The 15,378-nt window shown below is 33.6% G+C and overlaps 1 protein-coding gene across 1 annotated transcript in view; it reads right to left on the bottom strand.

The window, feature by feature from the left end:
* LOC123659998 (zinc transporter ZIP11) overlaps positions 1-13,189 on the bottom strand; it is a 66,891-nt gene extending 53,702 nt beyond the window's left edge. Inside the window, exons 1-4 of the mRNA XM_045595147.1 lie at positions 13,006-13,189; positions 12,698-12,932; positions 2,108-2,289; positions 478-668 (exon numbers count right to left, since the gene is read on the bottom strand). Coding sequence (XP_045451103.1) covers positions 478-668; positions 2,108-2,289; positions 12,698-12,932; positions 13,006-13,113 — 716 coding nt within the window. The 5' untranslated portion in view covers positions 13,114-13,189. The remainder of the gene's footprint in view (positions 1-477; positions 669-2,107; positions 2,290-12,697; positions 12,933-13,005) is intronic.
* Positions 13,190-15,378: the final 2,189 nt, after the last annotated feature.

Here is a 15,378-nt window from a genome sequence, read left to right as displayed (position 1 = left end):
ATTTATACTTGTAGAAAAAAAAAAAACTATATCAGTTGGCAGTTAGCAACAGACAACCAAAATCTATTTATCATTATTAATAATTATAATAAATATCTTATGACATACACACACAGTCGTAGCTGCTTCTATGGTAAGCAACATAATGCTTGTGTTATGGCTAACAATCAACTGTTAAAGCTATTTTTTTTTTGATAAATATTCATAAAAATTATACATATATAAATACAAACATTACAGCCAGAATGAGGTGGGAATCGATACCGTAACCCGAGAAACAGAAATCAGTACCACTACAATCTGCGCCAAAGGGATAGTCAATTATTATTACCACATTTAATTTTAAATTAAATTTAGTATGCACACTTAAATTCCAAGTCTCCTAACATGGCCACTAATAAAACTCATGTCAATGGGGAATTGCACAATGTGGTAAGAGGATGATGAGATTTGCAGATATCATGAAATGTCACTGACCTCGCGCTATGGAAGGAGGCCGCAGAGGACGAGGCTGCGGCTCCGAAGCCCACGCCCACGGCCAGTCCCTCCGGTATGTTGTGGACCGTGATCGCGACCACGAGGAGCATTATTCGCTTCCATTGCGACTGGCGCGCCTCCAGCGCCCGAGCTGCACTATCACGACTGTCGCCCTCACCACCCTCAGTTTTCTGAAATTTTTTCAAGTTTTTGATAATTTTATTGATTCTATATGACGCTTACTTATATCACAAGTTATTTTATTAATTACTAGCTGCGTCCCACATTTTGAAAAATGTACTAAAATATTAAATAGCCTCCTTCCATATCCTTCTCGCCGTGTTGGCGCAACGGTTATAGCCATGGATTGTACCCGTTGCGCTGGCGGTTGCGGGTTCGATCCCCGGACATGACAAACATTTGTATTGGCCATACAGGTGTTTACCGTGGTCTGGGTGTTTGTGCAGTCCTTGTGGGTCTCCCCACCGTCCCTCGGAGAGCACGTTAAGTCGTCGGTCTCGGTTGTTATCATGTACACCTGATAACGATCGTTACTCATAGTAGGGAATGTATCCGCCAACCCGCATTGGAGCAGCGTGGTGGATTAAGCTCTGATCCTTCTCCTACATGGGGAAAGAGGCCTATGCCCAGTAGTGGGATATTACAGGCTGAAGCGTTCCATATCCTTCTATTCTATATTCTTTTAGTCAGTTTTCCTAGGTAGGTAGTAATAGTTCTTGTGAATAGCGTGTTCCAACAAACAAACACACTCTTTAACTTTATAATATTAGTATAGATTCGCTTCATGCGAAAGGATATTTAAAAAAATTCATATTTTTATTTCGACGATAGATAGCTGCTTCACGGAAATATATATGTAATATATATATATATATATATATATATATATATATATATCGAGGCAATTATTAATCCTAATCTGTCTGTACATTTAAATTGTTAACCCCTATCTTTTTATAATAAATTAATAATCATATTTTTACATAAGATTTAGTTTTCATTCCGTTAACATTTGATATTGATAATTTAAATGTCAGACGTGCCATAAATAATCGTCCTAGCTTTCCTAGACAGTTTATTACTAATTATCTATTAATTCTGAAATGAAGATGTGATAGTGATATACTAGTAAGACGCAAATGTGTATAACGATGAACAGATAATTTCTTTAACTACATATATTTAAGGACACAGCATCTACAGATTCTTAATTGTCCATGCCGTTTTTTGTTCGTCAGGCATTTTTTTGCTTCATCATTACAGCCTATACAGTCCACTGCTGGACATAGGCCTCCACAAGTTTACGCCAAAAATAACGTGAACTTATGTGTTTTGCCCATAGTCACCACGCTGGGCAGGCGGGTTGGTGACCGCAGTACTGGCTTTGTCGCACCGAAGACGCTGCTGCCCGTCTTCGGCCTGTATATTTCAAAGCCAGCAGTTGGATGGTTATCCCGCCACCGGTCGGCTTCAAGTTCTAAGTTCCAAGGTGGTAGCGGAACCGTGATATATAAATTTTTTTGCTTATCCGTCAACTTTTAATAGTGTTACTTAGTCCAGACTGTCTAGAAACGATTGCATTTTTTAAATCGATAATCGGAGTACAAACCAATGAGTTCTGCGAGTGATGGTGACCACGCCGCCTCTGAGCGGTGTGCTGGTTCGTGATGAAGTCTGCGAATTCCGCGGGCTGCTCCATCGTCACCAGTGTGGGGTGCGATGGCCGCCTGAGAGCTGTCATCATTTCTAAGTCTTCGAGTTTCTCCTTTGAATCCTTGGTTTTTGTAATTGCTGTCGATGAAATTTTAACTGTTTCAATTATTTTATATAGTAAATAATAATAATTGGATAAAATATTTTAAATATCAATCACAACTAAATCTTTACTAGTATCATAATAACATTATAAAGCGGTCGTTTGTTTGTTTGCGCTAATGTAGTTAGTTACAAGAGCGATTTGGAAAAAATCATTTTGCATTTGTATAATAATACTGTTAAACGAAATAAATATAATATCAAATTATAAATAGAGAAAAAGAGATAGATAGATAATTAAAACATATCATTATTGAATACTTTCGAAACGAGCAAAATATCTTATTTGGTACAAGCCTAAAATCATATTTCGTGAATGTGATGGAAGGTTCATTTGGATTTCTAAATGACTATTGTTAAAACTTTACTGGAAAAATGCCATATTTCATTTTTTTGCCCGCATAAAAATCGAAATGCCCGCATAAATATCGATTCCAATAAATGCAGTCATTTCACGAGTTCAATATTTGTACCTAAGTCATAAAATGTGTTTAATGTCATATTAAAAAAAAACAGACAAAGAATGTATCGTAATTAAAATATGTACAAAGTGTTTATTAACGTTTCATATATATAAAAAAAAAACTGTCGGTCCCGGTTGTTATCTCAAATACCTGATAGCGATAGTTACTCATATCCACCAACCCGCAGTGGAGCAGCGTGGTGGATTAAGCTCCAATCCTTCTCCTACACGGAGAAAGAGGCCTATGCGAAGCAAAGGGATGTTACAGGTTGAATCGACTTCGTGTTATAAAAAAATTTGAATTGCTAAATATGTTGCTAACCGAAAAACTCAAAAATAGCTAAATTGATTTAGTGACTTTTTGATAAGTTTTCTAATACTTCTTAGAAAGTTCTTATGGAATGATTAGTTTATTCAAGCTTTGCGCATTTAACAGTTCGCAAAACAACGTCTATTTTTGTTTTGGTATCGCAGGGGAACCCATTTACGGGTGATATCCAGGTAAGCAGTCCTAGACCGTATGTCGGCTTCAGCACTTGGGGGTGCAATACCGGACGGGTCAGCAAGTTGGTGATAAAAATCCAGTGACAAAGTTATTTTCATGCAGTACGATTCTGTCGTAGAACAAATCACTGGAGGTAAACGAATAAAAATTAACAAAATCAATTTTAAGAGTATGCGAATTATTTAACAATTATGTATAAATCTGACACTCCATACTCATCATAGACGTAATAAGTATAGATTTCAAATATATAATTACATAATATTATAAAACAAAGCCAACCGCCGCGTATGTGTATCTATGTCCCTGTTTATTAACTATTGCACGGATTTTCATGCGATTTTCAAATTGTGACATTTTGATTCACAAGAATGTGTTAGGTGTTTTATTTGCTAAGGTTTAGTGTAGCTTGATTAAAATATGATGATGATTGTTAAAAAGCGGAATAAATCAAGTTGTCCTAAAGCTTCATCGAAAACGCTGCAAAACCCTTTTGAGATATACTTGACGGTAAAACAATGTATGGCGGAATCATTTTACACATTACAAAAATATTGTTCGTAATTGGACTAATTATTCAATTTGAAATATAAATCATACATGTAATTATAAGGTTTTTTTGTTTGTATCACGCAAAGTCAAATTAAAATACCTAAATTACATGACATGACAAATACAGAGCCTGAAAAACACGTTAAAATAACTCGTTTACATCTGCCAACGAATTCGTCAAACTTACACCAACAATTGTTTTAACAACATTTCATATTTTGTACCTAATACTCGTAACATAGATTAAATTTAAATGAAGAATACACACAGATGATAAAACGGCAGATTACTTTGATATAAGTACATACGTATTTCATCTACAAATCCTACTGTGTATACGTATATATGTATAGTAATGTATAAAGATTCATTGTCAATATGAGATAACATGGTCTTGAATAAGTCTGTAGTCGGGAGCACGTGTTAGCTTCTCTTCCTTGATAAGATAGAAGTAATCTCTCACTGCAATAAATCTCATTTTACTACTAAACTAATGTTCATATTCTTTTAAATGTTTATAAAAATACATACTGTATTTATCGTATTTAGAATAGACACAAGTGCATCTTCATATCATTATGTAACCTCCAAATGTTACACTTAATTTCAGAACCAAATAAATAAACAAAAAAAAAGACATTTCAATAAAAAAAGTGATAATGTACCAAAGATCTTGCATGAACTTTTTGCAATTTTTATATGTAAATTTTTTATACATTTTTTTTAACTATTGTATTGCATGTTTAAATAACTTAATATTTTTAAATATTGTTTTGCATGTATAACTTAATATTTCGTATTCAGCCTGTAACATCCTAATGTTGGGCATAGGCCTCTTTCTCCATGTAGGAGAGCGATTGGAGCTTAATCAACTGCGGGTTGACGGATATGTTCCCTAGTATGAGTAACGATCGCTATCAGGTATATATGACAACAACGGGCTTAACGCGCTTTCCGAGGCACGGTGGGGAGAACCACAAGGACAGAAATCCAAACCGGAAAGAAATATTTGTACACATACAAATATCCATCCCGAGCGGGAATCGAACCCGCAAACCGTCGGTCAATGCGACTATTCGCACCACTACACCAGAGCGGTTGTTAACTTAATATCTATCTACTTTCATTGTAAAGATTCGAACTTAATATCTAATCTTTACAATTAAGATAAGTAAAAACAAAAAGTGTTTATAATACCCATCGAATTATCATAGTTCAAATTATTATAAATATAATTTCCGTCTGCCCATTACATTTTCATATCAAAATTGCGGAACTAAATTTTAATGTTTTTATTTAAAGTTAAGTGCTAAAAATAATTTAAAAGCGAGTTTAATAAGTGTATGTAGTTAAAGTAAATACTTATAATCCAGTATTTCTAAGGCTAGATATATAAAATTTTAAATTTATGGTTTAAGTAAATATATGTATGTATAATATATATATGTATATTAATATATATATGTATATTAATAAGTGGTGTCAAAATCTGCCCCCCGTAAAATTATTCCTTAGCCTATCTAATGGTCATTTTCAGGAGGAGAAAATAATAACTTATGCTTATGTCGAAATATTCTGTAAAAGCAATTTACCTGACTATTTACCCGCATATTACTTTATTTATTTTTATTTTTTACTAGCTGCCCGGACAGACTTCGTTCTGTCAAAAGTTAATAGTAAAATTAATTATTTTTTATATTAAAACCTTCCGTGGGCCTTAAAGAACTTACAAAAAAAAAAAAAAATAATAGCCGAATTGGTCGAGCCATTCTCGATTTATGCGCTTAGCAACATTCATTTTTATTTACATAGATTTATTTGTTTTAATGGACTTACATTACATTGTCGCAATATCTAATAAACAGTTAAGGTTTCTAGTGGAATTTTATTATATAACAAACACTATAACTGTTATAGGTCAAACAAACAATGAATGTTTTGACAATGAATATGCTATGAAAAGGACAAAGTAACCTTTAAAACTGACTGAATATTTAAAATTTAAAATATTTGTAACAATAAAATTAAATTTCATAGTATTTCAATTTTATATGTACAAAATTATATACATAATATATTTGTCATGGAGACTCGCGTATAATGGGTGTGCTTATCCCTGTAAGAGATTTCTTCCAGCACACCCAAAAAGGAACGGTTACAGTCAGAAATTAAAGTAGGTAGACGTACAATAAGAAAACGTTAAATCATTGAAATATATATACATATATATGCATCCACACGCGGATATATATAGACATACATTCACACGTGCAAACATATACAATATATACATATATACAATAGGTACAGGAAAAAAATATAACTGACATTTTTTTGTGTTCATAGGAAATTCAAAACATTTTTTAATATCATATCAAAAATCGACCATTCCAGCGGGGATCGAACCTGCATCTCCGACTGATTTTTGATATGATATTAAAAAATGTTTATACCCACATTTTCATTTTCATTTTAAAATTATGATAAGAAAAGATAATCCTCTTTTTTTTTAAAAGTATATTATAGTCGTACAAGTGCAAATTGATGACGGCAATGAATTTCACAGCCTAGCTGCGTGGACGGTATAGGAATTAGTATAGAAACTAGAAGAGTGTGAAGGAATACGCAGTTAACAGTAGTACGTTGGATCGGCACGAGGAACCAGGAGGATGTAAAAATACAAAACGCTCGCGAAGGTGACAAGGACAATTAAATAAAATGTTATAAAGGAGACAAAGAATATGAGTATTCCTGCGAAGCCTAATAGGAAGCCATTTGAGCTCAGTTCGAAACTTAGAGACGTGGTCAAACTTACGAAGTCCAAAAATAAAACGGATGCATGAGTTCTGTAGTCTCTCTAGCTTATTGACTTGTTCTTTAGTAGCATCTAGATAACAAAATCAGCATAGTCAAGGTGAGTAAGTAAGAGTGACTGAACAAGAATAAATTTAGTTTTAATAGGAAGAAAATCTTGGAGACTTTTAAGCAAATGAAATGAATAATGTACTTTTTTAGAGATTTCACTGGTATGTTTGGACCAGGACAAGTCACTGCTAAAAAGACGACCTAGATTTTTTGCCGTGTCGACATAATTAATAGGTACGCCATTATACGTCACGATAGGAATATTGTAAGTAGATAGGCAAGAGTGTATATAACGGCTACCAACAATCAGCGCTTGTGATTTTGCGGAGTTAACGACAAGACTAAAACACTCAGCCAAGTAGCATATATGATTAAGGTCTTCATTCAACACAGCAGCCTTTCGCAGTCCACTACTGGACATAGGCCTCCACAAGTTCACGCCAAAAACGCCGCAATGACCGCAGGGCTGGCTTCTCCCCGTCTTCGGCCTTTGTATTTTAAAGACAGCAGTTGGATGGTTATCCCGCCATCGGTCGGCTTTTTAAGTTCCAAGATAGTAGTGGAACTGTATTATCCCTTAGTCGCCTCTTACGACACCCACGGGAAGAGAGGGGGTGGCTATATTCTTTGATGCTGTAACCACACAGCAAAGGTCAAGGTCTTCATTAATATGAGCAATAGCTGCCGTAACATCCGCAACACTAAATTGTCGATAAAATTGTAGATCATCAGCATAGAGGTGAAAATTAGAAGAGATTACCGATGTAATTGTATTTATGAAAATAAAGAATAGTAAGAGAGACAAAACGCCACCGGAGTGACCAATTTGAATAACTTTCACTCAAGCAAACACACAGAGGAAAACACATTTAAAGATCTTAAGACACTTAATAAAATGTCAAAATCGACAGAACTGAATGCATTGCTAAAATCCAGCAAAACATTAACCGTAAGATTCTGATTCTCCATGACAAAGCTGATATCCTCCGAAACTTTTACGAGCGCAGTAACAGTGCTATGTCACGATCGGAATCCAGACTGCCAAGGGTTCAAAAGCATTTAGTTAGCAAGTATCGAAACAATTGCTCGTGCACAATATGCTCCAGCACTTTAGAAAAGAAAAAGAGTATGGAGATAGGACGGTAATGAGTTAATGAAGTAGGTTTGTTAATTTTTGATAAAGGGACAACGTGGGCTTTTTTCCACGCTGACGGATAAAAATAAATAGAGATAGAGGAATTAAATAAATGAGTTAGTATAGGAAGAAATTCTGGAAGAATGATACTTAACATTCTTAAACATACTCCATCATGACAGCAGAAGCAGAATTTATAGATAAAAGATGTTTTTGAACTTCGTCTTCGGTAATCGGTTGCAAAGCAAAATAATAACAATTCAGTAATAAAGATTTGGATAAGTCCGACATAGTTTTTGATTTTTTGTGGTCATCCATAGAAATAGGTGAAGTTGAAAAGTAAGAGTTTAAAGCGTTGATATCTACAGAATTGTCACAAGAAGACGGAGATTTTCCAATACCAAAAGATTTGAGGAATTTCCAGACACGTTTACTGTCAGAACTTTCAATAGTGCTGTGGATATAACGACGCTTCGCCTCACGACACATTTTATTGCATATGTTACGCAGGGACCTCTACCGATCCAAGTTGAAATCAGATGCATTTTTTCTTAAACGTGACTCTGATTTATCACGCTTGGTCATACTTTGCCTTATTGAGATCAGATTCAGAGAGATTTCAGTTTTACTCTTTTTAAAGAAGCATGTTGATTAAATAAATCAGTTATTGTAGAGTTAAACCAATCAACCTTAGCGTCAATACTTTTCTCGTTATAAAATAGTGCATAATCAATTTTGGAAAGGTCTGATTTCAATTTTTCAACATCGATATGACTAAAGCTTCGACGATATAAATACAAGATTTTACAATTACAGCGGCGGATTTTAAAAGATAGAAAAATAAGACCATAGTAAGAAAAACAAAAGGTTAATTGGCCATGAGCGGAAGCAAGTTCAGGAGAATAGATAAACGATAGTAAGATCAAGAAGAGAAGGAGTGGTATTTGGAAAGTGATGTGTAGCAGACAGTGGAAGACTGTAAGTTTATTGAAGAGAGAATACAAAGAAGTTTACGCGAACGAGCATCGTTTTTAATTAAACATTTATTAAAATCACCTAAAAGTAAAAAATATTGATAGATAGGAATAAAATTAAAAAGGATATTTTCTAAAATGGTGACATAATCTATATGGATAGAACGTCTGTAAAGGACGTCTAAAAGTTTTTCTAAAATCATTGAAATCTAAGAATAATTTGACTAGACTAGCCCGTTGGCGCAGTTTGTAGTGGCCCTGCTTTGCGGATTCGATTCCCGCCTGAGTCTGGGTGTAATATTTGTATTTATATATAAAGTTATAGCAATTGGCTGTTACCTGTAACACAAGCATTAAGCTGCTTACCATAGGAACAGAGGACCGTGTGTGTACCTATGTTATATGATATTTATTTATTTATTTATAATCTACGAAAAGAAAATGAAGTAAAATATCATTGTTCTAATCAAATGTCAAGGCACTTTCCTCATTTACACTATATCACACGCATATTTATAATTATGGTAATTGAGATTTGTAATAAACAGTAGGCGTTAGCGTAAACTCCTTCATACTACTTTTTACCTCCTCATGTTATCGAAACGAAAATATCTATAGAAATAATTAAAATGATAACAGTTAATAATTTAAATTTAAAAAAACCACTTTTCCAAATGCATATATAAACACGGTACATATACCAAAGTAACATTTTTTACATTTTTTGTCTGTCTGTCTGTCTGTTTGTTCCGGATAATCTATGAAACGGCTGGGCAGATTTTAACGGAACATTCACTGGCAGATAGCTGATGTAATAAGGAGTAACTTGGGCTACTTTTATTTTACAAATTAATTTATTTTATAACTCTGCGAACTGAACAATAACTTTTTTGTTAAATTCATATATATATATTCATATAAATATTGTGGGCACCGCTAGTTTAATATAATATCAAAGCTGTGTACATGAAACCTATATATATATATATATATATATATAAATCATTACACATGTAAGTAGAGACAGATCGGTCTAGACTAAACCTAACTATTCAATTATAAACATGTATAGTCCCTTTATTCAGACCACCATTGTTCTTTTATCACCATAGTAACTGCAAGGCAAGTTATTCTCGCTCATTACTTTAAAGTGTTAGATATTCCTTTCTTCGACTTTCCTCAAAACAAGCTGCCGATTTTGGTTAGCCATCAAGGTCAATGTGCCTTCTAATAACCTTCATCCTCTATTATATTTTAATATATTCAAATCATTAATACACTATATTTTTATAATGAAATTTTTGAATGCCTTATATTTATTTGACTAATTCAACTACAATTTGATAACATTTGCAATTTAGTAAGAATGTTGACTTTAAGAGATCGTTATTGTAAATTGCCACTGTTTGTATTTGTGTAACATAATTGTGTTTGCTCACAAACGAAAAAAAAAACCAACTTCTATTACATCAACAAGTAATACAACGTAATTAAACGAAAAATTGTCAAGTAAATGCAGGTTATCAAAAATTACTCAAAAAGTATTCATCACATCCCAATTAAATTCAAAAGGGATCACATAACACGCACGACTTTTCGATTAAAACAAAAATCATTAAAATGTTTCCACCCAGTCAATAGTTCTGAGGTAACATACATAAAAAAAAACCATTCGAATCGAGAACCTCCTCCTTTTTTGAAAGTCGGTTAAAAAACAGTAGATAAAATGTAATGTAAGTAATTTTATATTTATAAACGAAGTCAATTCGATACTATGATTCTTGAGTTTCTAATTAATATCACAAAAGCATATGGATGTTATTAACTCTTTCATGCAAAAACTACTGGACAGATTGTTATAAAACTTGGTATGTACGTAGGTGGAGATGAAAATAATACATAAGCTACTTTTTATCCCGACATTCCTAAAAAAATTGTATTTTTGATAAAGTCAATCAAGATTATTAATTAAGTTTAGTTTTTAAACTTCAAACTTTTTGTCTGTTGCGTATCTATGATATTTCATCATAGTCCAAAATAAATTCCATGTATTTTTCTTTATGCATGAATTAAACTGCATCTAGTCAATTGCAACAATTAATAAAACTATTTAAACACATCTATACTAAAAACAGAATTCAAAATAATTACACTTGATATCATTCATGTAGAAAACCATTAATGATAATATTTCTGTAATTTGTAATCTAACAATTAAACAAATTTTTTTTTTTGAAAGTTTTCAAGATAGTTTTATCAAACTTTCTGTTTTTAACCTAATTAGTGTTGTCTCTTCGAGTCATTGACATTTGTTCATTCCGTCAGTAAACATTATAGACACGATGCATTTTTTATTTATAAAATAGTTATCAAGTGATAAAGAAATTATTGTGCCCATGAGAACAATTTTTACAGGCCAAAATATTTTATTTCAGTCTAATTATTATTACACCAAAATGCTGCATTTTTTTCTTCATTCATTAATGGCTTTTATTAGCACCAAAACTGTATGATGGATTTCGAAATTTTTTCTTCCTTAAATGATAATCAGTTTCAGCCTTTAGTAAAGGACCAACAATCAAAAATCTCAAGTAAGTTAAAAGATAACAAATAAATATGAATAAAAATTAAATTTAATAATTTTAATAAATATACTTTTTAGCTTATATTAAAGTTTAGCACATAAATTGTTCATTTATTATTTTTTCAACCTTAGTAAATCAATAAATATTTTTAGTATACATTGAAATGCAGTAATTTCATAAGTATCACTCAAAATTTACAATATTATAATAGTTTAGTAATATACTTATATCTCATTCCTAATTTATTGGCCAAGTTTACCTGTTTGCTAAAATATTTCCATATAAATAGCCAATACAATTAACATTAAAAAAAAATAGTTTATTAATATTGATGAAATTCTTTGTGCCATGTTCATTACATAAAAACTCCTTTAGACATATAAAGAGAAAAAACAAAATAATAAATTGTGTTAAGTACTATTTAGGCTGCATATATTAACAAATAATAGAAACAAAATATAACAGGAAAGTTTTGTGAAGAATACATAATGTATCCAGATACAACATATCATTCATATCAGACCTTCAGATTTTTAAATACTATTACATATAATATATAATTAAATATTATTATTGTTAACAGGAAATGTTATGGAATGTAATGATTTTTTTATTTATTTAAATGTTTATATTTTGAAGGTTTTTCAATTGTTATAAATGTATATGCATTTTAAAATCATTAATATTCAAGTGTACGGTATTAATGTACAATCCCGGCGAGAAATTTATGGGGTTGGGGGGAAAAGGGTGGGGGTGGGGTAGGTAGTGTGGGTTTTTCACAGAGATATTGTGGTTGAAGTTTTGAGGTTCAATTTTTAAATCGGAAAAAATTAACCTATCACCTTTAAGGTTAGAGTAACGCTAGGCTCCGGCTCCCTCTGCGCCTCCGACTTAAAAAAAAACATTCTAGGGGTAGGGCAGACCAAGACTACGTGGACAGTGGGGTGCTCCGATTCGGTTTTGGGTATTTTTCGAATTTCTATACCTATATTCTAGCATGCAATGTTACTAGTTTTATTAGAATATTGTCTGACGCGTTATTTTGTTTAAAAGTGTCTATTTGTCAGTCGTTAAAGGTTAGTTCGTATCGTATTTTGATCTTATAGTAAAGATCGTTTTTACGTAAATTTGTTCGAAAATAACGCATGATAGTCGCAGTACGGAGCAGGAGTACACTTACCGCAGCACTGGAATTAAGGTAGAGTCAGAAATAACAAAAATTTAACCTCCGATAAAAAAATCTACCTGTATTGTATATAAATAGCCATAATTTTTTGGTAAAAAAATATTAATAAGAGTACTCACTCATCATCATATTTGTTGAATTTAGGCCCAGATAATCCAAAAATTTGTCAGTTCCATACACAAATATAGCCCCAAACAAAAAGCCCACTGCGACTGGGGCAAACGCATACTGTCCTTTATCTCCATATAAGCCAGAGGTTTCACACATCTCAATAGCTGGCTCTAGCAGAGACCAATACGAAGCAGCTGTCATAACACCAGCAGCAAAACCGAGCGACACATCTAGTAGTTTTCTCTAAAATCAAACATTCACATTACAGATTTTAAAGAAAACGAACAAACGTTCGACGTTTGAAAATAATACATACGTGTTTTCCTCGTATAAAAAACACACAACCGGCTCCCGCAGCAGTAAGTCCCCACGTGAATAGTGTCCCTAAAAGGGCTTGCGTCACTGGACCGTATCCCGGAATCATTTTTATATATTGTTTTTTAAGTAACAAGTTTCAGATTAAGTACTTTTTATTACACATATTTCAAGTTATGTTTTCGAAGTAAGCGAATGTTATCTTTCACGATCTTTTTATACCTGCACTCCGCATGTTTACAGTCCTGACATGACTGACACTTTGACAGTGTAACGATAGTGGCGTTACATATGTCAAATATTTAAATATTTTATTGCCACCATAAATAATTAAAACAAATGTAACGTAATTAGAGTAATATAAACCGTAATGACAAAAATTATTCATTTGATTAAATCATCATTCATTAAAACACTTCGTGAAATACCTCGCAGAAAAATTAGAATAACAAAACTATTGTGTCATTAAATTCTCAGTACAGATATCTAAATATAAGTCAGTTATGAAGCAACGTAGTGTAAAAATGTAATTAAGTACGTATGTATGTTTTTAATTATTAACCTACACAAAACCAAATTAAAAGTATTAGATTCTACATATGTAGGTATAAACATTTGCATATATTTAAAAAAGTACAAGATAAGCCCATACTTTATAACATGAATCAGTGTTACATTGAACTTTTTTTTTTTAAATCTTATTTATCGATTTTTGTTTTCAATTTTAAGTACAAAGTAGTTTTAAGTTAGTTTGATTTTTTTACATGGCAATATTAAGCCAATGTCACAGAGGTCATTCAACCGTATTTTAATGTGCTCTAAGGAGCTTCATATATACCGAAAAAACTGTTGTAGTTATATTTCGATAAAAAATATATATTTGTAAATATATATTTTACTACTTAATTTTATTATACTTTGATCAGGAAATCTCCTGCTATGCCATACCTCAGTTCATTCAAGATGATGAGGTTTGCCAAGGTGGTGTCGGTTTTCTACTTCACAAGTAACTCTCACTAATAACGTTGCGGAGGTCAGGAGTGTCTCAACCCAGGTAACGCACCTAGTATTTAAAGTCACTGACAAGTTCTCCCTGAAAGTGGTACAGGCATGTGCCGACCTTGTGTCAATCTGACGACAAAGTCAAAGCCAGATATGAAGATATTACAAAAGTCATACATGGAACTACATCGGCCTTCGACAACGTTGTTGTGGGAGACTTTAGCGCCAAAGGGAGAATACAAGACTACGACGGGTCGAAAATCGGGTTACACTGATTAGCTTACAGGAGTTACAGGGGCAGATACTTGTCAACTTCCTCGAATCGGAGCGACTCTTTTTGATGAACTATTTTATGATAAAGAAACCCCAAAGGCCGATCGATATGGCAGTAACCCGATAATGTGACGAGGAATGAGATTGATTTCATCATGATGAATAAAAGACAGCTTTTGCCTTCTATTTAACACCTAACCTCTTTAAGTCCGGAAACGATCACCAGCTCCTGCGAGGCTCTATGAATACCTGCCTCCAAAAGAATCGAGTCCACTTGATAAAATATAATCTCGCTGCCCCAAATAATTCTTCACTCCGAGCAGCTCTAACTGCAACACCAAAAATGATTTGATTACCAGGAAAACAATAGTGACGTGGACGAGACTACCGACAACGTGGTGAAGAGAAGAAAGAACGAAAGTAGCTGCTATAGTCTGATGAATATGCAAGTTGAAGTGGCAGTGGGCCGGTCACGTGTGTCGCAGGACCGATGGTCGCTGTAGCAAACGTATCCTAAAGTGGGAATCGCATGTTGACAAACCCAATGTGGGACGTCCACTGGTCCGCTGGACCTACGATCTACGTAAGATTGCCAGTGAATGAAGATTACGGATTGCTTGGCGCGAACTTGGAATGTCCATCAGCATCTTGAACGCGCATAGCAAAAAAATAAATAAAAATGTGTTACTTAGACAGATTTCATTATTATTATTATTCAGATCAGTCTCATGCAGTCTACTGGCCATGGGCCTCCACAAGTTTATGCCAGACATCCTGGTTTTTCGCATTCCTCATCTAGCTTACACCGGCAATCTTACGTAGATCGTCGGTCCAATGGGCTGAAGGACGACCCACACTACGTTTGCCAAAACGCGGTCTCTACTCCAGGACCCGTCTGCTCCAACGGCCATCAGTCCTGCGACACAGATAACCAGCCCACTGCCACCTCACCTTGCTTATTCTGTGGGTTATGTCGGTTACTTTCGTTCTCTCGCGGTCAGTCTCATTTCTAATCCTATCTTTGAGAGAAACCCCAAGCATAGCCCGTTCCATTGCACGTTGAGCGACTTTAAACTTGTGGACCAGTCCCTTCGTCAGT

Source organism: Melitaea cinxia, chromosome 14 (assembly GCF_905220565.1).
Source record: "Melitaea cinxia chromosome 14, ilMelCinx1.1, whole genome shotgun sequence".
Taxonomy (NCBI): Eukaryota; Metazoa; Arthropoda; class Insecta; order Lepidoptera; family Nymphalidae; genus Melitaea; species Melitaea cinxia.
Note: the sequence above shows the minus strand (reverse complement) of the source record. Positions and strands in the feature narration are given on the sequence as shown.